The 25582-nt window shown below is 57.8% G+C and overlaps 1 protein-coding gene across 3 annotated transcripts in view; it reads right to left on the reverse strand.

Moving 5' to 3' along the window:
* Positions 1-4743: 4743 nt before the first annotated feature.
* PRKAR1B (protein kinase cAMP-dependent type I regulatory subunit beta) overlaps positions 4744-25582 on the reverse strand; it is a 28933-nt gene continuing 8094 nt past the window's right edge. For all 3 annotated transcript variants that reach the window (XM_060173186.1, XM_060173188.1, XM_060173187.1), the window contains 7 exons: positions 18692-18753; positions 17774-17820; positions 11457-11615; positions 9869-9929; positions 9266-9387; positions 5376-5457; positions 4744-5293 (listed from right to left, as the gene is read on the reverse strand). In XM_060173186.1, the coding sequence (XP_060029169.1) occupies positions 5121-5293; positions 5376-5457; positions 9266-9387; positions 9869-9929; positions 11457-11615; positions 17774-17820; positions 18692-18753 (706 nt within the window). In that variant the 3' untranslated portion in view covers positions 4744-5120. The remainder of the gene's footprint in view (positions 5294-5375; positions 5458-9265; positions 9388-9868; positions 9930-11456; positions 11616-17773; positions 17821-18691; positions 18754-25582) is intronic.

Below are 25582 nucleotides of genomic sequence, written 5' to 3' on the forward strand. Positions count from 1 at the left end.
GTGTCTATCTTTCTCTCCCCCTCTCTGCCTTTTCCTCCTCTCTCCATTTCTCTGTCCTATCCAATAATGACATCAATAACAACAATAATAACTATAACAATAAAAAACAAGGGCAACAAAAGGGAATGAATAAATAAATATATATTTAAAAGAATTTTTTAAAAAAGGAACACCAGCCTGTCTCAGCCCCCTGCCCAGGGTGAGATCCTCTGTCCTCAGGTCCCCAGGGTCCTTCTGAGACACAGACACCTCCACACTGCCTCCTCTGTCCCCACATTCCTTGTTAGATTCCTGGAGAAGAGACTTGGAGGGCACTGAACCTGGGTCAGACCCCCACCCACTGAAAGCCCAGCATCCAGCCCCATGGATGAGGATCCTGGGAGTTACTGGGGCCCTGCTCCCTGGTGCCCACTCCCCATGTCCCCCTGACCCCCAGGAAAGCAAGCCCAAACCCCTCCTGGGCTGGTCAGTGGCCACTTTCCCACACTTTCCACAGACAGCCCTGTGACTCTGCTTCCAGAAGGACACTGACCAAGATCAGGCCTCCTGACCAACCTGGTCCTCTGCTGTGTCTGGTCAGGAATTCAAGTCACTCAGCCAAGGGATTGGGGGGGGGGCTGCAAATACCCCTGCTAGGACTGTAAGTCTGAGAAGGGACAGGCAGGGGGGGTGGGACTGGAGAGCTGAGTCTGAGTCTGTCCTGCTGCCCAACAGCTGGGCAGATTCTGGGGTGTTCTGAGCACTCATCTTTCAGTGACCCCCCGAGGCAAAGATGGGAATCCATGCAGACCTTGACCCAATGCACAAGCCTGCCCCACTTGAACTCAGGAAGCCAGGCCATCAGACCCAAGGCAGCCAGGGAGCCGAAGAATGCCCCCTACCAGGTTAGCAGCCTGCACCCTGCCCCAGACCAAGCACCCCATTTGGCCAGGCAGTGACACCTGGGTTGGGGGTGCTTTAAACCAGAGTCAGGAGGAACCCTAGAAGGCTTCCCAGAGGTGGTGGCACTGAACCTGGGTGGCAGCAGTGGCTCCCCCTGCGGAATTTTCTGGCCAGCCGCCCGCCCTACCCGCCAGGCTTATCTCCCTCTGGGGGAGCTGGTCCTGGGGACCTTCCAGGACCGGCTGCAGCTGCGTCAACACGGAGGAATGTGGCTCCCTCCTCCTGCTTCTTCGCCCAGCCTCCCCCACCTGCTCCCCCATGCTACTCCTCCCCCACCTGTTCCCCCATGCTCCTCCCCATCTGCTCCCCTTCCCCACCTTCTCCCTTCCCCCACCTGCTCCCCTCCCCCACCTGCTCCCTTCCCCCACCTGCTCCCCTCCCCCACCTGCTCCCTTCCCCACCTGCACCCCTCCCCCACCTACTCCCCTCCCCCACCTGTTCTCCCAAGCTCTTCCCCCCATGCTCCTTCTCCCCCCCATGCTGCCCTCCCCCACCTGCTCTCACATGCTCCCCTTCCCCCACATGCTCCCCTCCTCCCACCCCTGCTCTTCTTCCTGCCCTTTCTCCTCCCTCCCTCCTTCCTGATCCCCCTCCCCTTCCTCTTCCCTGCCCTGCTTTCCCTCCTCCCTGCCCTCCTCACCCCCTCCCCTGCCTTCCCAGCTCCTGTCTCACCCCTCTTCCCCAGGCCACCTCACCTCCTGGCCCAGCTGCATCTGAGACTGGGTCTGGGTGAGCAGGACAGTCACAGGTGGGTGAGCCTGCCACCCACTGCCATGCATCCTCCATCCCACCAGCACCCATGGCTTCACTGGTGGCCTCCCTGAAGGAGGTGGTTCAGGACCAGCATGGTGCACCCTTCTCTGGTGCCCCAGTCTGTGTCAGAGCCTGCCCCTTCCCTGAGTCCTAGACACACCCCCAGGGTGGGGAGAGGACAGCCAGGGTCCCCGCTGGGACACCCCATCCTCACCCAGCTCCTCAGGTCAGTCCTGGCCAGGGTGGGGAGGAGGGAAGGAATGAGAGTGAGTGAGTGAGTGAGTGAGTGAGTGAGTGAGTGAGTGAGTAGCTTTGTGGGTGCACCAGCAACCAAGGGGACTCACCCATCAGTCTCCTCCTAGGGGCTCAGGGCAGGTCAGAAGGTCCCTGTGGACCTGGAGCCCCAGCCTGCAGGCTGACAGCACCCCCTGCCCTCCACACACAGGGGTATGGATTCGCCAGGGAAGGGGGGTGGACCCCACAGGGAAGGTAGGGTGGATCCCACAGGGAAAGAGTGGACCCTGCAAGGAAGGGGGCTGGACCCCACAGGAAAGTGGGTGGACCCCCAACAGAGAAAGGCTGATGGACCCCCGCAGGGGAGGGGGAATGGACCCCTAGCAGGGGAAGGGAGTAGAGCTCTAGCAGGGGAGGGGGGTGGACCCCACAGGGGAGGAGGAGTAGACCTCACAGGGAAGGGGGGATGGAGCCTGCATGGGAGGGGGAGTGGACCCCACAAGGAAGGGGATAGACCCCTGCAGGGAAGCAGGGAAGCGGGATGGAACCCAACAGAGAAGGGGGTGGACCCCACAGGGAAGGGAGGTGCATCTCACAGGGAAGGGCATCCAGGAGATGGGGAGACTGGGCAGGGCTGGACCTGGGAACATGGGGCAGACTGTGAAAGAGTAGAGTTTCTACTGCACAGACCAGGTATCTAGGGTGAGACCTTCTGCTTAGCCCTGGCCTCCCCCTTGAGGAGCCGCTGTACAAGCAGGTGGACACCAGAGATGGGCTAGATAGGTGATGAGGGTGAGCCGAGGAGCTGCAGCCCCAGGACTCTGCCAGCCCAGCCCACTGGGCAGCAGCAGGGGGACCATCACCAGCCAGCCAGGGATGGGGAGGGGAGGGGGTCCAGTTATCCACTGCCCCCTCCCCAACTTCTAGGAAGGCTTCCTAGAAGAGGCGGCCCAAACCATGGGGACTCCATGGGGGCACCCAGATATGAGGTCACTTTCCTGGCCCAACACCACTGGGCAGCCGGGGGAAGTCCAGGGGAAGTGTCCTCGCTGAGTCACTAGTCACCACTGATTCACCCAGATGGATGTTTCACAGCCAACTGTCCAGGGCAAGCACACACGGCCAGGAGGCAGCCTGCCCCCCCTCAGTGGGAGGGCCCCACAGCCAGGGTGAGCCAGCTCTGTCCTCCTGACCATACACTGTCCCCCTAGAGACCCAGACTCCAGAAAAGGGGCCCAGCGCCCCCTCCTGCCCACCCCGGCTTCCTTCCTCTCTCCCCAAGTCAGGTAGGGGCCTTGTGAGCAGGGTGGGTGCTGGCCATCCAGGGCTGGGTGGCTACAACCTTGCCCAGCCCTGCAGGCGTCCCTGGCACCGCCCTGGGGCCACAAGACAATGGTGGGGCTTGTGGTCTGGGGCACACAAGGCTGCTTTCAGCTGCCCACGGCGGGCCTGTGCCGCCTGGTGCCAGAGGGGACAGCCGGGGAGGGGGCTGGCACCAGGGCTTCCTGTCCTCATTGGGGGCCTGGGGGATGCAGGGCTGGAGCCAGGGGGCTGGGGGGGTACAGGGACTGGGGCTGGGGGCTGGGGGGTTGCACCCTGAGTCCTCAGCCTCCTGAAAATGGCATCTGTAGGCTCCTTCCATCTTGGATCTAGAGCTGTCCCCAGCCCAGGACCTCCAGCCCTCAATGTTTCCAGGGCTGTGGCTCCCCCAGATCTGAGCAGAAGATCCCCCACCCTGATAAACCAGGCCCCCAAGCCCCAGAGTTTGGGCAGCCGAGGTGACCATGAAGTCTGGCCACAGGGAGCTCCCTGGTGTGAAGATAGTGGGGTCTCAGCCCTGTCCTCCCAAGAGTCCCCCCCAAGAGTCCCCTGAGGCCCCCACCATCCCTTGTCCCTCCCATCACCAAGACACAGTGTGTGTGTGTGGGGGGAAGCACACATGTCCACAGCTGCGTGGACAGCAGGACACAATGTCCACCCACACAGAGGGTCACTCAGCCTCAGAGAGAATGGGGCTCAGGGAGGAGACAGCCCAGCATCAGAGCACGCCATTCATACACCTGAGGGTCCAGGTGCAGCCCCCTGGCACCACCTTTTGCCAGAGCTGTGCAGGGCTCTCGAGAAAACACTGGGAGATGCAGCCTGGGAGATGACACTGCGGCTGCAGCCTCAGACTTGGGAGTGCAGGGCCCCAAGTTCAGTTCCCCGGGTCGCACGAGGCAGAGGGATACTCTGCTTCTCTCCCCTAAATAAAATAACAAATAAACGTGTCACACCAAAGTAAAAGACTCTGGGGTGGGGATGTGTGGGTGGGGAGAATATAGGTCCAAGAAGGATGACAGAGGACCTAGCGGGGGTTGTACTGTTATATGGGAAACTGGGGAATGTTATGCATGTGCAAACGATTATATTTACTGTTGAATGTAAAATATTAATTCCCCAATAAAGAAATAAAAAAAGAAAGGGAAACTAAAAATAATAATAATAATAATAAATAAAAACATGGTTGAGTCTTTCTAAATCTTTGTAAAAGGTGTGTGTGCTAAGGCGAGAGAGTGGGAGAAAGGGTGGCAGAGCCTCGAACCTGGGGCCACGCTCAGTGGCCCGATGTGCTGGCCGATGCTCCACCTCCCGGGCAGAAGATTAAACACGTCTTCAAAAAATAGTGAGAAGAGGGAGAGTCGGCGGCACAGTCCATGTGAGTCATGTGCCCTGTGGTCAGCCCCCCATGGGGGAGGGAGGGGTGTCCCTGGGGACAGACGGTCAGTCTGGGAAGCTCTGGAGTGGGATGTGCACTGAAGAGGCAGGACGAGGTCAGCTACGCAGCACATGTATTTGTCACAGTAGAAAGTGTCACAGCACTCATAACAGCACATGCAAGTGGGGGGGGGTATGGGAGACCCCAGGCAAAGCCAGAGGCACTGCAGGACCTCACTGTGGGGATGCTCCTAGACAGCCAGCCCTGGGGACACTCTGGACAGCCCTGGGGACACCAGTGCAGGGGGACATGCAGCCTGAGGAACAGGGAGAGGGGTAGCCGGATGGGGGCCTTCCAGAGTCTCAGGAAGGGGGGTTGCATTGCATCAGAGCAGGCTGGGGAGTCCCCCCCAAAGTCTTTGCAGACAGCAGGCACTGTCAGGGTCACACTGTGAGCGAGATGGAGCTGTGGGGGTTGCGGGGGGCTCACCCCCTCACACGGTGAGTGAGATGAAACTGTTGTAGCGCTGGATGTTTCTCTTCAGGATCTCAGAGCAGGGCCCCAGGACACGCTCGAAGCGTGGCCGGTCTAGCTTCACACAGCGCAGGGGGCCTCTGGCCACCACCGTGGCCGCGCGGGGACGGTTCAGCAAGAGGGCAATCTCCCCTAGGAGGCAGGGTGGTCAGTGGGTGCTCTCCACCACCCCCTGCAGAGCACCCAGCCCCACCGGGACCTGGGACCCACTCACCGAAGTAGTCAGAGGGCCCCAGGCGCCCCACCTCCACGTACTCCTCATGGGGGGACCTTCGCTGGAGGACAGAGGCCGTGCCCTGGGGGGACACGGGGAGTGTCAGCATGGGGGGGCATTCAGTGACCTTGGCTGCTCTCAAGGGTATCTGCTCAGCCACAGGGCTCTGCTGAACCTCCCACCCCCAGTGTCCATCAGCGAGGCTCAATGATTAACATGGGGGGACGGGGTGGGGAGAGGCCACGGCCATGGGGGCTGGACCTGGGTGGCTGCAGGTCCAAACCCCAGGATGCACGGCCACCAGGAAGATCGGGTCAGCAGCACCAGTCAGTGGCTCTGGATCCAAATGGAATGGGGTCCAGCTGGGACCCCAGAAGCCCAGCAAGCATCCCAGTGGAAACGGGTGCCAGACGGAGGAGGCTGGGCGGTTAATGTGTAAGCTAGACCCCTGGCCCAGCACCCCTGCTGGCGCCCCTGCAACCTCCCCCAGCCCTCGGGTGTCCCAGCTCAGTGTGGGGTGTTTATCCAGCCGGCGGCCAGGCGGGCGGAACGGCCCCACAGCCACCTGCACACGTCTGCAGGGGCGACCATGCAGCTCTGCCAGCCCCACAGACACCCCAGCAGGCTGCCCTCCAGACCTCCCATCCCCCAGGCCCCCTCTGCAGATTGCACCCCAAGTCCTCCACCCCCAGACACCCCTTCTGCAGACTGCACCCCAAGGCCCCCACCCCTCTGCAGACTGCATTCCAAGTGTCCCCACTCCCACAGAACCCCCTCTGCAAGAGGGGCCCTTCTCTGAGGTGCTGGCTTGTGCCCCCCACTTCCTGGGCGGCTGCAGGCTGGGTGTGATCTAGGGGCTGGGGGAAGTGGACTCCAGCTGTCCCTGCTGATCAGTCAGATGTCCTCCAGACGCCAGAGGATCTGGGGGGCTGGGGCGGGTGTGGGGTCTCAAGTTCCCTCAGCCACATTCTTCCCATGTGCCTCTCCCCTCCCTGCCCCCAGCGCCCCCCAGACTGGGAAGTATTACCATGGGATTCAGATTTGGGCTCCCCTCCTGCTGTGAAGGTCCCCACCAAAAGGGGACCTCACCCAGCTGACATGCCCGACCCCAGGTGCTGCCCAGTCTGCAGGTCTGGGGCCCTGATGCCCCTTACACCAGGCCTGCCCCCAGGCACCCAGCTTGTCCCCCTCCAGAGCCCCACCCACATTTCCTGTGACCCCCCAGGAACAACTCACTTCCATGAAGAAACCCCCACCGGCTTCCCCTTGCCCTTGAGCCTCTTGCCCCATCCCCCCTGAGCCCCCTTGAGCCTCCTGCCCCCATCCTTCCTGAGCTCCCTTGGACCCCTGTCCTCCCTGAGCCCCCTTGGACATCCATCCTCCCTGAGCCCCCTTTGACCCCCATTCTCCCTGAGCCCTCCCCCAAGTCCTCCCTGAGCCCCCACACACAGGGTTCACCTCCATGATGATGAAGTTGCCCCTGGCTCCCCTGCCTCTTTAGCCCCCCTGGGCCCCCATCCTCCCTGAAAACCCCTGGGCCCCCATCCTCCCTGAGCCTCCCAGTCCTCCTTGCCCCCCACACACAGGGGTGCAAGGTATGATAAAGTCATATTATATAAAGGACAATTGTTCCCAATAAAGTTTTTTTTAAAAAAAAAAAAAAGAAAAAGAAAAGGACAATTGACCTTTTTCCCACTTTTAGAATCATCAAGCAAGTAAATGCAAAAAAACCCTCAACATTAACTTAGATCCCACTAAAATCCTAGGTCTATTTCCTCCCTAACTCAGGGACAGAGTATGTAAACCCAATGCCAGCTTGAGTACAACAAAGGACACTCAATGCTTTAACAGCTGGGAGAAAGTCTAAGCTTGTCAGACAAAGAAGGGACTACAAAAGCTGAAAAAAGGCAAGAGACTGGCCAATACCAGGCCACTTCATTACCTGGGGTCCCAGTCAGGGAACCCTGGGATTCCCACACAGATATGATGGGCCCAGACCTCTAACAGATCCCTCTCTCCACAATCACTGGTTACTTCCATCAGGAACATCATCACAAGCCCTCTTGTGGGCCTCTCCAGGGCCTGGCCCTCACTGTAGAGCAGCAGTGGTGGGGACTGCCCCACGCTCTGAAGGGAGGCTGGGTCAACACACTGCCACTCGAGGAAGACGGGTCCTGAAATGAGAACAGCCTAGAATGTCCCAAGCTGTGACCATGGACTGTGAGCTCAGACTGACAGGGATTCACAGGTTACACAGGCTCTTGTGCTAAATATGAATAGTCAGATCGATGTGGTTAACTGTATATATACTTCATATCTGGAAACTACTCTCTGCCCTAATCCAGCTTTCGAGTTCTATTCTTCACTCTGACACCATCTTCCCAGACAATATTTCTAGTCCACCTGCATGTTAGCTGTCAAACTCAAGCAGAGATTACTAAGACATGGGCTCCTAGGGACATTCCTAAAATAGACTTTTTAAAAAATGTTATTTATTTTCCCCTTTGTTGCCCTTGTTTTTTTTTATTGTTGTTGTAGTTATTGTTATTGATGTCATTGTTGTTAGATAAGACAGAGAGAAATGGAGAGAGGAGGGGAAGACAGAGAGGGGGAGAGAAAGATAGACAACTGCAGACCTGCTTCACCACTTGTGAAGCGACTCCTGCAGGTGGGGAGCGGGGGGCTCTAAGCAGGATCCTTATGCCGGTCCTTGTGCTTTGCGCCATGTGCGCTTAACCCATTGCGCTACCGCCTGACTCTCCTTAAATAGACTTCTTAGCTTCTTTCCACCTTGGGTCCCTATTCTCTTCTGCTCTAGTCTACTTTTTGGTTTCTGTTGCCCTTTATTTATTTATTTTTTTATTGTTGTAGTTATTATTGTTGCCATTGTTGTTGGATAGGACAGAGAGAAATGGAGAGAGGAGGGGAAGACAGAGAGTGGGAGAGAAAGACAGACACCTGCAGACCTGCTTCACCACCTGTGAAGCGACTCCCCTGCAGGTGGGGAACCAGTGGCTCGAACCAGGATCTTTACGCCAGTCCTTGCCGGCCACCTGTGCTTAACCCACTGCGCTACAGCCCAACTCCCTGGTTTCTGTTTAATAAACAATATGCCCTGCTTAATATCTTACCGCCTTTCAGCTACCAAGCTGCAGATGCTGCCGTGATTCCACCCTGACTTATCTGGGCAGACAACCTCACCTATGTGTCCTGGAACCCCACCTCCCCAGAGCCCTGCCTCACTAAGGAAAAACAGAAACAGACTGGGGGTATGGATCCACCTGCCAACACCCATGTCCAGTGGAGAAACAATTACAGAAGCCAGAACTCCCACCTTCTACACCCCATAAAGGATTTCGGTCCATACTCCTGGGGTGAGTAGGTGGGAGATATAGGAGGAGGATCCAACTCCACCAAGACCCAAAGTGTTCATCACCAGAAATCTTGTTTTTACACCCTTACTGAAAGAGAAGCAAATCTGGAAAACACCAGAGGAAGCGAGGCACTATTTTGTTTATGTGAGAGAGAGGAGGAAAAAGGACACTCAGATGTACTAAAAGATATAGGTGTGACTTAGAAAAAGTGAAGGCATGTGGTGCAGTGGATAAAGCACTGGACTCTCAAGCCTGAGGTCCCGAGTTCAATCCCCAGCAGCACAGGTGCCAGAGTGATATCTGGTTCTTTCTCACTCTCCTATCTTTCTCATTAATAAATGAATAAAATATTTTTTAAAAAGTGAAAGCAGGAACCAAGAAAAAAAATAGGCAAAAAGATATATAGATAGATTGATAGATTTAAAGTCAGCTTATATCTGTGATGATGAAGTTATCCCCCAGCTTCCCCAGTTCCCCCTGAGCCCCCTTTCTCTAGCCCCCCTGAATGCCCTTCACCTCCGTGATGATGAAGAAGTCGTCCCCTGGCTCCCCCTGAACCACGATCTTCTCCCCATCTTCAAACTGGACAGGTTCCAGGGCATCAGCCACTGTCAGCCGCTCCCACTTCTCCAGGGACACTGGGAGACAGGTGGGGTCAGGAGCTACCCCAGAGTCCAGCAGATATTGCTGGATGGAAGCCGGCACCAGGTGTCTGGGGGAGTGGGCTGGGAGGGAGTGGCCAATGGGCACGGACTGCAGCCACAGGCTGGGCATCCGAGGAGTGAGTCCAGGCCAGCACACAGTCTGTGCGGAGTAAACTGCCTACATGGTACTGCTGGACACGGCTGCCGGGCACCAGGTGTCCCTCTAAGGGACTGGGTGTCAGGGAGTGGACCCCCATGGGACTGGCTGTAGGCACCAATGGGGCCCCCCACAGGACTGGGCGCCAGGAAGCATTCCCCCCCCCCACGGGACTGGGCACCCGGGGACGCCCCATGGGGCTGACCACCAGCAGGAGGCCTGGGCCAGTCTTGGCTCCCTGGTGCCCCTGGACCGTGTCCTGCACCTCCACCCAGACCCTCAGAAGAAGACCTGCTGGTGGGGGGGGGGCGCACTCACCCAAGATGGAGACCTTGCTCAGGAACTCTTCGTACATCTTCCGTTTCCTCAGGGTGCTTCCCTGTGAGGAGAGAGTAGAGGTGGCTCTGTCGTGCCCCTCAAGCCGTGCCCCCCTAAGGGCATCTCTACATTTAGTCCAGTCCTCAGGCCTTGCACCGCCCTCTCTGCTCCACACTGCTGGCTGCTTTGCTCTTTCCTTCTTTCTCTCCCCCCCCCCAGAGCCCTGTTCAGCTCTAGCTGGGGATTGAACCTGGGGACTCAGAGCCTCAGGCACAAGTCTTTTTGCAGACCCTCTATGCTGCCCCCCACCCCTGCACCCCAGCTGTATTCAGTGTCCCAGGAGGTGGTGTCGTGGCTAAAGCACCAGACTTAAGCGTGAAGGCCTGAGTTCGACCCCTGGAATCACACGATGGAGAAGGCGCTGCTTCTCGCTCTCACTCTCTTATTAATAAGTAAATACTGTTAAAGATGTATTGATAGTAGAGTAGATGGAAGCCAGAGTGTCAGTCTGGCTCACATAATGCCAAGAGTCAGACTCAGGCCCTGCCCTTGACTCAATGCCCACCCCCAGGTCCCTTACCCGCTGTCCAGCCCCAGCCCCCTGACCCGCTGTGTTTGTGGGGCATCTGGGAGGTATCTCAGGGACAAGAGTGCCAGACTTGCAGCAGGCCCCTGAGCTCTGTCCCCAGTACTGGCTGTGCCAGGCTGATGCTCCACCCCTCCACCCCATCTCCTTTAAGCTGTGTCTGTGGGCTGTGAGGGTGTAGCGGCAGAGCACCGGGCATGTGTGACGAGGTCCCAGATTCAGTCCCTGACCTCACGTGTGCCAGGGCTGAGCAGGGCTCTGGCCCCTCTCTCAGGAAAGCAAGTCTGCAGAAGTGGCACAAGTCTCCTGGGAGAGATGCCAGAGCACCCACTGCCCAGCTCTAGGGCACACAAGGTGGGGGCACATGGCAGAGGGCCTGGAGAACCTGAGTGCAGGTTGAAGGGGGCTGCTACAGGGCGTCTGGAACATGGTAGTTCTGCTGCACTGAGAGGCCTAGAGTACTGGGGGGGCTGGATGGGAGGGAGGCCGGGGGGCTTGGAACAGGACAGTCTGGACATGGGGTGGCCTCCTGGGAAGCCTGGGCCTAGGGAGGACCTGGAGCCTTGGGGGGCCTACAGCCAGAAGTCAGGAGCTTGGGGGGAACTGGAGCCAGGTGACCTGGAGCCTGGGGTGCCTAGAACTGGAGGTCTGAACATGGGGAACTCTTGGGGAGCCTGGACACAGGGGGCTCTGGAGAGGGCCAACCTAGACATAGGGGGAGGTGTGCTTGGAGCCTTGGGGGCTATGAGGCCTGGTGCCTGGTACTTATGCAGAACACGTGTGTGGGGGGACTTGAGCAAGGGTGCCTGTCACACCGACCACACAGCCAGGAGCCCAAAGACCATGCCACCATGAAGGACAGCACCCCAACCTGCCTGGTGACAGAGGTCCTATCCTTGCCCCCCAGATGCTTCAAGTGAGGCAACCCTCACCCCTGATTGCACACCCGCCCAGGCCCTGCAGGGTCCTGCAGAAGCTTCCAGAAGGCTGGGGGGCACTCACCATAAGGATGCGGCGGTAGCTGTCGCGGTCAATGCCCCAGAGCTTGAGGTCCGTCTTGGCCTTCACGGTAGCCGCTCTGGGGGTGCCGTAGATGAGCGCCAGCTCCCCGAAGCCACCACCCTCGCTGATGCTGGTCACCCACTCCCCATTCACATACACCTGGGGGAGAGGGTGCTCAGGGGGAGACGTAGCCCCGTCCCTTAGGGGGGAAGCAGGGTCCTGAGGGAGGATCCTGGGCTCTGAGGGAGGACCCTGAGCTCTGAGGGAGGACCCTGGGCACTGAGGGAGGATCCTGGGCTCTGAGGGAGGACCCTGAGCTCTGAGGGATGACCCTGGGCACTGAGGGAGGACCCTGAGCTCTGAGGGAGGGTGCTGGGCACTGAAGGAGGACCCTGGGCACTGAGAGAGGACCCTGGGCACTGGGGGAGGATCCTGGGCTCTGAGAGAGAACCCTGGGCACTGAGGGAGGGCCCTGGGCACTGAGGGAGGACCCAGGACTCCGAGAGAGGGCCCAGGGCACTGAGGAAGGACCTATCCCACTGAGGGGGGACTCAGACCCGCTCCTGGCCATCACCCAGACCTGTTCCAGCACCGAACCCAGCCCACTGACCACTCCACAGCAGAGCAGATGCCCCTGCCACAGGTGGACCTCCTACCCCTCCCAGTCCTCCCCACCTAGGATTTTGAATGGAAGACCCTGCCTCCAGGCCTGGTTTCTGTCTGTACCCACAAGCGGGGTTCCATGCCCTCTGTAAGGTCCCCAGGAGTGCAGGAGCCCTGGGAAGGTTCAAGAATGGCTGGGATGGTTCACTATGGTACTCAGACCAGGGCTGCCTGGACACTGGGCCCTCTGTGCCCTCGAACCCATCCATAGGCAGGACAGGCCTGGAGGACAGATGGTCAGGGCCCAATTCTTGCAGAAATCAGTGCCCATCAGTGTCATAGCCACACGTGGCAGGGACAAGGCCACCTGGGGCCCCAGGAGCCCTGCCTCCCACCTTATTCTCAGGGGACAGATGGTGCAGGAAATACCAGCTTCCCACACAATGCCCTGGTGTGCAGAGACAGTGCCAACCGCAGGCATGTAGGGGCCCCATTCAAGGATGAGGACACAGAGGAATTGCCCCCCAGCTCCCCCTCCCCATTTTCAGGGGAGCCCTCAGCCCCCAGGAGGTTGCAGATTTGGAGCCTGAGCTTTCCATTTCTGACCCTGGGCCAGGGGGTGGTCATGAGGGAGGTTGTGGGAAGCACATAGGGATCCATCTTTTCCAGGGAGGCACCCAGGGGTCAGCAGTATCACCACAGGGAGTCTGGGGGTGTCCTGGCCTTGGCCCTCCAATTTAGGTGCAAGGACCCTGCAGGTGAGTAGGAGGTCCCCCCCCCCAGAGCTCAGAGGCCAGGACTTGCAGGAGGGGGTCTCTCAGAGCCAGACCCTCAGCTACACTCTGACTCCCCAGTGCAGCCCCAAGAAGGCAAAGAGTTGGGGCCAGAGAGCGAGGACTGTCAGTGCCGCCCAGGAGCAGGGGCCCTGCGTCAGAGGAAACCATTGTTTGTCCGCCCCCCCCACCCCCCCAGCACAAAGGGCCTCTGTCACTCAGGATGCTGCCTCACCACAGCCTCTGGGTGCTCCCTGGGCTTCGAGTTTGTTTTTCTGGTCAGGCCCCTCCCTGACCACGCTCATTCACCCAGTGCCCCGGAAGCTACTGTTGGGGACAGGAGGCTACAGTCACAGACTCCCTGGTGGGGGCTGAGCCAGGAGCCATGTCACACGCAGCTGAGCAGGCGTGTTCCCATCAGCCCAGGGCGACACTGCTCAGGCCTAGCTCACCCCACCTCCCCAGGCTCTCGGCTCACACAGGAGAGTCGGCAGCCAGGGAATGGGGTTCCCAGATGTGCCCCACCTACTCGTGGGATGGGGGCCTGGGGTCCCAGCACTACATGGGAACATCACAGCACTGGGGAGCCTCAGGGGCTGGGTGGCTCTTCCCCTCACGATGTATCTCTGCCTCCCTCTTCCTACCTGAAGGAGTCGGTCAGAGATGGTGAAGGAAGTCCTGAGAATGACAAGAAGAGGTGGAGGAGGAGGAAGGAGGAGGATGGAAGAAGGAAGAGGAGGATGACGACAGGGTTCTGCCATGGCTCCCCTGTGGACAGACCTTGAGGACAAGGTGCTGAGGGACACTAAAAAGACATGGGGGGGAGTTGGGTGGTAGCTCAGTGGGTTAAGCGCACATGGTGCGAAGTGCAAGGACTGGCTCAAGGATCCCGGTTGGAGCCCCCGGCTCCCCACCTGTAGGGGAGTCACTTCACAAGTGGTGAAGCAGGTCTGCAGGTGTCTGTCTTTCTTTTTTTTTTTAGGTGTCTGTCTTTCTCTCCCCCTCTCTGTCTTCCCCTCCTCTCTCCATTTCTCTGTCCTATCCAACAACAATGACAACAGCTATAACAATAATAACAATAACAACTACAACAGGAACAACAAAAATGGGAAAAATGGCCTCCAGGAGCAGTGGATTTGTAGTGCAGGCACCAAGCCCCAGCGATAACCCTGGAGGCAAGGAGGAGGAGGAGGAGGAGGAGACAACACCAGGATGCACTGTGGGCTCTGTTCCCATGAGGCCCCGGAGGGTCATATGCAGAGACAGGGTTGGGGTGTGTGTGTGTGTAATACTCAGTGGGTCAGTGAGGAGGATGGAACATTCTAGGGATGACAGTGTGGGTGGGGGCAACACTGAATGTACTCAGGGCCCCTGAGCTGTTTACTTAAACCTGGCTAGGATAGCACAATTTGGTTTAAGGATTGGCAATAAAAAAGGAAGTGCCTGGGAGGTGTGCAGTGGCTAGAGCACTAAACCCTCAAGCATGATGTTGGCCTCGATCCCCAATATCATGTGGGGGATGAGGCTCTGGTTCCTTTTTTGGGGGGAGACTCGGTACTTGCACTATGAATCCATTGCTCCTAGAGGCTTTTGTTGCCCTGTTGTTTATCATTGCTGGTGTTACTATTGTTGTTGTTATTGCTGTCATTGTTGTTGGATAGGACAGAGAGAAATGGAGAGAGATGGGGAAGACAGAGATGGGGAGAGAAAGACAGACACCTGCAGACCTGCTTCACTGCTTGTAAAGTGAGCAGCCTTCAGGTGGAGAGCTGGGGGCTCGAACTGGGATCCATGTGCGCTTAACCCGTTGCACCACTGCCCAACTCCCAAGGCTCTGGTGCTGTCTCTTGTGTCTTTCTGTTTCTTTTTCTTTCCTTCCTTCTTTCTCTTCCTTTATTTGTATAGTAATTAATTAATTAATTAGCTTATTATTGTAGAGACAGAAATTTAGAGAGAAAGGGGAGAGAGAGGGAGAGAGGGATACCTACAGCCCTGCTTCACCACTCGTGAAGCTTCCCAACTGCAGGTGGAGGCCGGGGGCTTAAATCCAGGTCCCCTGCATAATGGAATGTGAGCTCTTAACCAAGTGCACCACCACCTGGCTCCCTTCCTTCTCTTTCTTTCATTTTTTTTTTCAGAGACAGAAAAACTGAGAGGGAAGGGGATAGAGAAGGAGAGAGACAGCCCTGCTTCATCACTTGCAAAGCTTGCCCGCCCCCCCCCCCCCCCCGCGGGTGGGAACCAGGACTTGGATCCAGGGCCTTACACACTGTAATGTGCCTGCTCTCTACCAGGTGCACCGTCAGCACTTTCTGTCTCTTGTTAATGCAGAAGTTTATTTGCTTGTTTTTGCCTCCAGGGTTATGGCTGGGGCTTGGTGCCTGCACTATGAATCCACTGCTCCTGGAGGCTATTTTCTTCCCTTTTGTTGCTCTTGTTATAGTTGTTGTTATTACTATTGTTGTTGTTATTGCTGTCATTGTTGTTGGATAGGACAGAGAAATGGAGAGAGGAGGGGAAGACAGAGAAGGAGAGAGAAAGATAGACACCTGCAGACCTGCTTCACCACCTGTGAAGCGACTCCCCTGCCGGTGGGGAGTTGGGGGCTCGAACCAGGATCCTTACATAGGTCCCTGCGCTTTGTACCATGTGCGCTTAACCTGCTGTGCTACCTACCACCCAGCCCCGGCATAAGTCTTTCTTTTCTTCTTCTTCTTCTTCTTCTTCTTTTTTTTTCCCCTATGGGATTTGCTGGGGCTTGGTGCCTGCACTATGAATCCACTGCTCCTGAAGACTATTTTTTTCCCTTTTGTTGCCCTTATTGTTGTTATTATTATTGTTTCCATTGCTGTTGTTGTTGCTGGGCAGGACAGAGAGAAATGGAGAGAAGAGGGGAAGACAGAGAGGGGGAGAGAAAGATAGACACCTGTAGACCTGCTTCACCGCCTGTGAAGCAACTCCCTGCAGATGGGGAGCCAGGGGCTCAAACCAGGATCCTTATGCTGGTCCTTGCACTCTGTGCCATGTGCGCTTAACCCGCTGAACCACCATCTGGCCCCCATAAGTCTTTTTTTTTAATACAGTCCTAGCAAGATCAATAAATAATGAAAACCAGCAACTAGGAAAATAACTCAGCTGGTGTAGTGTGGGACTTGCATGCCTGAGCATCTCTCAGGAAACTCCCTCATGGGACATAAATAAAAGTTTAAAAAATAAACCAGGTGGCACACCTGGTTGAGCGCAGTATTATGGTGTGAAACGACCCGGGTTCAAGCCCCTGGACCCCACCTGTAGGGAGGAAGCTTTGCGAGTGGTAGAGCAGGGCTTCAGGTGTCTCTCTGTCTATCTCCCTCTCTCCTCTCTTTTTCTCTCTATCTCTATCCAGTAAATAAATTAAAATAGTTTTTAAAATAGAACAAAGGAAGGCCATCGAGGAGGTGGTGTGGTGGACAGAGCACTGGGTCCACCCTCTGCTTCTCTCTCTCCTCTGGGAAGTAAATTTGTCTTTGGAGTAAGTGATGGGCCAGCACCAGGACACAGACAGGCTCTGGTGACCACTGGCCTGGACCAGATGGCCTGGGCACACCCCCCTGCCCCGGGCACCTGTGTGAGGGAGGCAGACAGTGGGCACAGAGGAAGTAGGCAGAGTAACGGAAGGGCCTGAAATACCTACCGGACACGCAGGCGTGAGGGCCAGGCAGAGCGGGTGGGGCACCCGCCACGGCTGGGTATTTTTACCCTTGGGGCAGCCCAGGCTCAGCCGCAGTGACACCCAACTGGGCTGTGGCTCCCCCTGACTGGCCGCCCCCTCCCTGGGGTGGCACTGGTCAGTAGGCCTGCTGGGCTGAGGCCCCCATGCCTTCCCAATGGAAACATGTCATCTTCTCATCCTGGGCTGGGGCCTGTCCAGCAAGGAGTGGACACTGCATCCCCAGCCTGGCACAGAACCTCCACAACCCCACTGCTGCAACTGCCTCAGTTTTTCCTCCGGCAGGAGGTGGCCCCTCCTAGATGCGGACGGCCAACCGGGGACCCCTGGGGCTAATTTCTGCCCACCCAACTAGGAGCTGACCACGGCTGCTCACAACCCGGAACAGGCCAGAGCCAGGGCGACAGAGACCGGGTGGGTAGCCCTCAAAATAGCTGGGCAGGAACCAAGGTCACCCAGAAATACCCTTCGGCCACCCAGCGGGGGTGGCACCTGTACCAGCATAGGGTGGGCAACGGGCGGAAGGCCGCAGGCCCCACCTTGAGGTTGTCCCAGGGAGAGGAAGCCCCATCCTGCTGCTGCTGCTGCCCTTGTACCCCTGCACCCCTACAAGGTACAAGGGGTGGAGGGGTGGAGGGGCGGAGGGGGTGCAGGGGTGGAGGGGTGCAGGGGTGGAGGTGTACAGGGGTGGAGGGGTGGAGGGGTGCACGGGTGGAGGTGTACAAGGGTGGAGGGGTGCAGGGGGTGTAGGGCTCTAAGGGTTAGGAGGTGGAGGAGTACAGGGGTGCAGGGGTTGAGGGGTGCAGGGTTCCAAGGTGTGCAGGGGTACCGGGATATAAGGGTGGAGGGCTACAAGGGATAGAGGACACAGCCTGTCCCTGTGTGCGAAGTGGCCTGGGTTCTAGCAAGGGGGTGGATGCTCAGGCTGAGGTCCGGCCGTGGTCAGCCTAGCTGGCCATCCAGGGTGCAGGGGCAAGGTCTGCCTGCCAAGTCTCAGTGTCCCCTGAGGACTGGGGCCGGAAACACAGGCCCAAGCTGGAGGTATTAGTGGCCTGACTCCCGGGGTTGTGTGTCGGCCCTTGGGATCTGACCCAGGCAGAGGGCTAGTGGCCAGACGTGCAGCTCAGATCCCAGCAGCCTCACTCCCGTGCCACCCATACCCCTTGGAGCTCCGCTGCTCCTGCTGGAGTGAGGAGACACCCCAGGACCTAGAGACACCTGCTCCTACTTACATCCACTTCTCCCTGGTCGATAACGTAGAAGTTGTCCCCCTCGTCCCCTGTGGACAGAGATACACACATTAGCAGTGGCAACTTGCAACTTCGCCCAGCAGCACAGCCCATCCCTCGCCTCCATCGCTGACCCCCTGGACCCCTTTCAGCCTGGCCCTCACCTCCATCGCTGACCCCCTGGACCCCTTTCAGCCTGGCCCTCACCTCCATCGCTGACCCCCTGGACCCCTTTCAGCCTGGCCCTCACCTCCATCGCTGACCCCCTGGACCCCGTCCAGCCCTCACCTTCATCTTTGACCCCCTGGACCACGCCCAGTCTGGCTCTCACCTCCACCTCTGACCACTTGGACCCCGCCAAGCCCTCACCACCATCTCTGACCCCCTGGACCCTGTCCAGCCTGGCCCTTATCTTCATCTTTGACCCCCTGGACAATGCCCAGCCTGGCCCTCATCTCCACCTCTGACCCTCTGACCCTGTCCAGCCCTCACCACCATCTCTGAGCCCCTTGGTCCCACCCAGCTCTAACCTTCATTTCTGACCACTTGGACCCTACCAAGCCCTCACCACCATCTCTGACCCCCTGGACCCTGCCCAGCCTGGCCCTCACCTCCATCTCTGACCCCCTGGACCCCAGCTGGCTCAGGGAAGTGCCCTCCTTGCCCCCTGTAGAACTCTGAGCTTGGGTGGAGGGTAGATAGCATAATGGTTATGCAGACAGACTCTCATGCCTGAGACTCCAATGTCCCAGGTTCAATCCCCTGCACCCCATAAACCAGAACTGAACAGTGTTCTGGTAAAAAAAAAAAAAAAAAAAAAGAACTCTGAGCTCACCCTCTCAGGTCTCACTAGAAACCCCTCCCCCAAGAATTGGCCCCAGGAAAGGATATGGAGCTGCCCGGAAGGAGACAGGGACACACCTTGCTGGATGACAGTCTCTCCCGCGATGTGCATCACAGGGAACATAGCGTCAAAGATGTCACTGCAAGGGAGATACTCAGTGGGTGCTGGACGGGGCACATAGGTGCTCAGCAGGGTGTAGATGGGAAGCAGAGGAGATAAAGTCATGCCCACCCACAGTGGGTGTGAAGATGGACAGAGGAGACATGAAGTAGACAGGCAGAGGGCACTGTAGAGCCAGGACCACAGCCAGCGCAGTGGGACAGGACCCTTGGCTGTGCAGGGAGAAGGGCCAGACCCCCCACACACACACACACCCAGCACATATCTGCTGACATGAGCCCTCAGTCTTTCCTGGGGTTGAGTCCCTCTGCCCTCACCCCTTCCTGAGGCCCAGTCCCCCTGCCCTCACCCATTCCCCGGGGCCAGTCCCACTCAAAGACTCTCCATCCTGCAGGGGGCTGGAGGTGCCTGCTCTCTCCTGTATCTGGGGAACCTGAGGGGGGTCCATGGGAGTTGCCAGGGTCCAAGATCCCAGCCCCAATACCTGCACCTATTTCTAGAAGAAACCAAACCCCATCCACAAGCCATCACTCCAGGGTCCCAGGGACACGCAGCAATCCCAACAGCCCAATGTGGTCCTCCTGTGACAAGGTCCCAGCAGCCCAGGCCACACTCCAGGGCAGCTTGGGACCTCTCCACGGGGCCGGGGGCTGGGGGTCTCTGGAGGGCGGTGGGCCTTGTGGGCTTTAAGACCCAGGGGTTGTTATTTGGCCTACTCGCAGAGGCACCTACACTCTGCAGCCTCCCCTCAAAAGTGCATTAGCCTCAGAGCCCAGAATTCCAGATGGTGCTGTGTGTGTGTTTTGGGCTTTGAAAACATTGTGTGACCCATAGAGAGCAGTTAACTCTCTTTTTGCTGCTGCTTGCTACTGGGGCTTCACTCTTGTGTGGTCCTATCACCCCAACAGACGCTCCTTCTTCTCATCATGGCCACAAGCAGAGGGGGACACAGAGACGGAGGAGGAGACAGAAACAGAGACAGAGAGACAGAGAGACAGGGAGAGGTCCCACAGTGCAGCCCCACCGCTCACTAAGCCTCCCTTTCACACCATACTCCCATGTGGTTCTTCGGCTTAAACCAGGGTCCTCAGACATGCCCCAGTGTGCACTCTCCTGGGGGACCGCAGCCCTGGAAGTCAAGGAAAGGGAGGCCAGGAGCTGACAGTCTCACAGGTGCAGCCAGACTGGCCCATACACAGCTCTGCCTGGCTCCCCCGATGTCCCCAGAGGCTGAGGGAGAAGTCGCCTCTCTCCTGGTCTCCCCACAAAGACAGGGTGCAGGAACACCTCCTCCTGAGATGCATGACCCAGACAGCCGTCCAGAACAGGAAACAGATCCTGTATGCAGACAGGCCGGAAAATTCATCACACTCCCTCAGATGGCCCCATGGCCACTGAGGCCCAGGGTCAGCTGAGGCCAGCAGCTCAGTCCTGAGCCCACCAAGGCCCAGGGTCAGGTGAGGCCAGCAGCCCGGGTCCTGAGCCCACCAAGACCAGGGTTCACCAAGACAGGGCTGCAGGCCTGTGTCCACCACCTCACTCACACAGGCCCAGCTCAAAGCCAAGGAGCACCAGAGCTGTCCAGCTCCGTGGCCTCAGCTGAGCCTCCAGGCTTGGCCTGGCTCCCTGAAGTGATGAGCCACCTAGAAACAGCCTCCCTCCCCTCCACTCAAATTGATCCATTAAAACCCAGACGCAAATGCTCACATTGTCCAACATCCCAAACAGCGCAGGAAGAGGGTGGAAGCCAGAGCTCAGCAGCTGAGCTCAATACCTCAGGAGACACTGGAGCCTGGGCCTCAGGAAGGGGTGAAGGCAGAGGGACTGGGCCCCAGGAAGGGGTGAAGGCAGAGGGACTGGGCCCCAGGAAGGGGTGAGGGCTCAGGTTGGCAGATGTATGGTGGGTTTCGGGGGGCCTGGATCCCCACCTCCCCTTCCGCAAAGCCAAGGGTCTTATCCACTGCAAGAAAAGAGGCAACAATAGAAACATTCCCTAGTGCCCAGCAAGGAAGACTTAGCACAAGTACCTGCTGAGTATGGGAAGGATGGTGGTGGAGGCATGATGGATGCTGGGTGGATGGATGGATGGATGGATGGATAATAGATGGAGGGTGGATGGGTGCTAGATGGATACAGGGTGGGCAGAGGGACAGTGGAGGGATGGGTAGCTAATAAATAATGTTGGATGGATGGATGGATGGATGATACATGAATAAATGATGAATGGATTATGGATGAGTGGTAGATAATGGATAGAGAATGGTGGATGAGGTGCTGGGAAGTGGCACACCTAGTTGAACAATCATGTTATAATGCTCAAAGACCTGGGTTCGAGCCTCTGGTCCCCACCTGTAGAGGGAAAGTGGTGAAGCAGGGCTGCAGGTATCGCTATCTCTCTTTCTCACTATCTTTCCCATCCCTTTAGATTTCTGTCTCTATTCAATATGTATAGATAGATAGATAGATAGATAGATATAGATAGATAGGTATTTTTAAGAGAGAGGGAGAGAAATGACTAGTGGATGGGTAATGGAGGGATGGGGAAACATCTAAGGCTGAGGTCTCCCTCAGCAGTGCAAACAGCCTCCATTAGTCAGACAGCCTCGTGTCAACAGTCAAGACCCAAGAAAACACTTTCTCGCCATAAGAAATAGAGTGCTGGGGGCAGCACAGGCCAGGGTGCTCAGTTTGAGGAGGCTGAGACCTGGTGGAGCAGCTGACCCCCTCACCAGCCCCAGCTGTCCCCGGGACTCAAAGCGGCTTTGTCTGCCACCTCCCAGCAACTGTTCTCTCCCTGAAGGACAAGCGTGAAGCAGCTGTTCACTGTGGGAGCCACTGTGGGGTTCAGGAACCTCCCCCCTCAGCACTCCCCGCTGAGCTGGAGCACCAACCATGGAGCATGGACTTTGTGGCCCTGGACCGACCCGCTGTCTGGGAGCCAGGAGGGGGCATGTGCAGATGCAACAGGATGAGACGATCAGCAGATGCCCTCAGGCAGCTTTACTAGGTGGGCCGTGGCCGGCCATTGGGTCAGCAGAAAGGATAATCAGACTGGACAGACGCAGCCATGCTGGAGGGAGGGTCACCTGCAGCCCTCACCACCTAGGCCACTCTCCATGGCCCCCAGTCTGTCCTCTGGTGGCCAGGAAACAAGGCTGTGGCAGGGAGCTCTCAGGCAGAGCATGGGAGGACATCCACAGGGGCAGATTCCAGCCCAGGGCCAGCCCAGGGTAGTGGCCACAGGGCAGGTTGAGGGTCCAGAGGGAGGATGGTATCGCAGCGGCCTCTCTCTTTTCCCCAGGACACACAGAAGGGACCCGGCCCCCAGGACTCAGGCAGCTAGTCCCATTTTCAAGTGCGTCACAGACTCCTAGCCAGACATGGCGTCACAGACCCCTACAGAGACACATAGTGTCACAGAACCCTGGCCAGGGACACAAGGTGTCACAGATCCCTTGCCAGGATGCTAGGGCACACTCCCCACTTCTGGAAGGCAGAGCAGAGCCCTCTTGGGGGTAGCCAGAACGGAGGCCTGCCCAGTGCTGGCCATGGCCTGGGCCCTGTACCCCATGCCATGCAACACTGCTGGCAGAGTGGATGGCATAGTCCCTGACCAGGGCATGGTCCCCCCCCAACACACACACAGGCTATACCCTGCAAAATGCTGCTTTTGTTTCAGAGCATCTGCAAGCTATGCCCCCTCCCCCGTGCGCCCAGCCAGAGCAGGCCCAAGCCAAGGCAGCAAGAATAGCACGCCCCCAGTGGACAGACACAGTGGACACACAGGGATGTCCGCGTGTTTTTCCCATCACCTGGGGCGGCAGCCAACTGCAAGAAAAACACAGCAGCGACAGAGGGAGGAGGGGAATGGGCAGATAGTGAATCCCTGAGTGCCAGCAGCAGCTCGGAGCAGAACCATGGGCTCTGCAGGAAGGGCGGGCTCCCAGTCCTGCTCCACCAGCCTGCCTGCACACCCCCAGTCCCACACCCATCAGCTCCCAGGGCAGGGCCTGTCCCAGGGCAGCCAGTGGGGGCCCACCGTCCCTGCCCCACCTCCTGCCAAATCACCATGTCTCCCTGCTCCCCAGGAAGGGCTTGACTCCACAGAAGGCACAAGCTGGTACTGGCTCCAGGGGGGTCCTGCCTGCTGTGCCGGGCACTGACCAAGGAACTGGCTAGAGTCCCAGAGTCCTTCCTACCCTGCCTGAACCCCAGGTGACCCCTGACCCACCTCAGACCCAGGGACAGGCAGAGTATGGGACATAGCAGAGAAGCTGTGACACAGCTGCAGGCCCAGGCAGATGGCTGAGCTGGCACCAGACTGACAGAGCAACACCAAGGCTGGAGCCACCCCACAGCCAAAGGGCTGCCAGAAAGAGGAAGGCAGCTAACAGTTACTATGATGCTGGTGACGAGACAGCTGGTAGTGCTGGTGATGTGGGGGTGATGGTGAGACAGTGATGGTGATGGTGGTGGTGCTGATGGTAAGGATGGTGATGGTAGTGATGGTGACAGTGAAGGTGGTGATGGTGATGATGGTGGTGACAGCAGTGTTCCACCACTCCTGAAACTCTAATCTGCAGGCAGGTTCTGGGAACTGAACCCCGGTCCAGTCCTCACACATAGTACCTTGTGTGCCCTGCTGATTTTGTGTGGCATTGCCCAGCCCTGGGTTCTCCATCTTCTACAGAAAGGGCAGGCAGAGCAGCTCACCAAAGTAGTGCCCCCTCTGCCACATGTGAGCCCCAAGTTCCCGCACAGCCCCAGGTACAGAGCTGCAGAGCTGAGGAGCCTCTGTCTCTTTTTCCCTCCCTCCAACTCCTTCAATCTATTTATTTATTTATTTTCCCTTTTGTTGCCCTTATTGTTTATTGTTGTTGTAATTATTATTGTTGTTATTGATGTCGTTGTTGGATAGGACACAGAGAAATGGAGAGAGGAGGGGAAGACAGAGAGGAGGAGAGAAAGACAGACACCTGCAGACCTGCTTCACCGCCTGTGAAGCGACTCCCCTGCAGGTGGGGAGCCGGGGCTCGAACCGGGATCCTTATGCAGGTCCTTGTGCTTCACACCACGTGTGCTTAACCCGCTGTGCTACCGCTCGACTCCCCCTACTCCTTCAGTCTTAAAGAGTAATAGGTCCAGAATACAGACATACCAGGAAAGACAAGACAGAGAATAAAAATAACAAGAAGGGAGTCGGGCTGTAGCGCAGCGGGTTAAGCGCAGGTGGCGCAAAGCACAAGGACCGGCATAAGGATCCCGGTTCGAACCCCGGCTCCCCACCTGCAGGGGAGTCGCTTCACAGGCGGTGAAGCAGGTCTGCAGGTGTCTATCTTTCTCTCCTCCTCTCTCCATTTCTCTCTGTCCTATCCAACAACAATGACAACAACAATAATAACTACAACAATAAAAAAACAACAAGGGCAACAAAAGGGAATAAATAAAAAAATTAAAAAATACAAAAAAATAACAAGAAAAGATGAGGCAACAGAGGAGGGGATATGGGCAGGGGAGGCACCGTAAACCACAGCCTGCCTGCTTGGGACAGGGAGCAGGAACCTGTGACACACTGACTGGGAAGTCATTACGAAATGATCAGGACACTATCACACACTGACCAGGCTCAAGCTGCTCCCCTCCCCCCCCCCCCGTCGTTCTAACCACATATGCAGTCTCTGAGGCCAGAGGACGAGACCAAGGACCAGTCACCCGCACACCTGCTAAGGGGAGGGGCATTCTCACCAGGAGCCGGGAAGCAGCCTCGAATGGCCCCATGAGCCTGGGAAGGCCGCTGTCCAGGCCAGGCTTGGCCCCACCCGCTCAGCCTGGCTCGGACAGGCATGGATACCCTAGGGACTGGGCACTGGCCACACCCTCCCCCTTCCTCTGGGCTGGCCACCAGGACAGGAAGCTGAGATTCTAGCATGGAAGCTGAGCTGTGCCCTGTGCATAGTGGGAGACCCCACACTGCTTGCTGCACACTGCCCAAGCCCTGCAGCCATCATGGGGCTCCCACCTGTTGCCCAGATCCTGCCCTCCCCCCCTCAGAGCTGGTAGTATAGACAGGGAGGTTGGCCAGCACTCAGGACCCAGCTGGCCCTGATCGGATCCCCTGGGGGCGGTGGGGGGGGGGGAGCCTGAGATAGCAGGAAGCAGCTGGGGGCTCTAAGTGCTGAGCAGGGCATCACAAGCCTGGGGCCACAAGGAAACAACCTGGCCCTCAGTGTGTCCTCTTACGCCAGGCTCCCGTCCCAGGAACGTGCCCACAGGGAGAGGACAGGAAACTGAGGTTAGCACAGCTCAGCCCTGGGCAGCACCCCTGCCCTGGAGGGGAGAGAACCTGAAGCAGCCCCCACGGGACCCAGGGATGGCACCAGACACAGCACAAGGGCCAGTCCCCAGAACAGGAAGGCCAGGGAAGAGGTTGCCAGTGAGCGGCTCTGGGCAGAGGCTGGAGTCGGGGAGGGGGGAATGGAATCTAGGGGGGCTGAAGTCTGGGGGAGCTGGGGAACTGGGAGGTTGTGGGGGCTGGGGCTGGGAGGTAGCGAGGGGGGGCTTTCTGCTTTCAGTCCAGTTCCTCAGGAGTTGCAGGTCACAAGGCCCCTGTGACAACTGCACCCCTTCTCAGGAAAAGCCCCCTCCAAACACCCCTCCCACAAAGCACTACTGGATGAACCCTGGCACCCCCAGCTGGCCTCCCTGGAGACCCTGAGGTGGGTGCAGGGGGGACTGAGAACACAGCACCTCTCCCTCACCCAAGAGCAGCAAGCCCCCATGTTTCTACCCTGGCTCTAAGACCCCAAGGCCCTGTGAGCCCCTATTCCTTATGCCAAACAGGTATCCTG

This window comes from Erinaceus europaeus, chromosome 15 (genome assembly GCF_950295315.1).
Source record: "Erinaceus europaeus chromosome 15, mEriEur2.1, whole genome shotgun sequence".
Lineage (NCBI taxonomy): Eukaryota > Metazoa > Chordata > Mammalia > Eulipotyphla > Erinaceidae > Erinaceus > Erinaceus europaeus.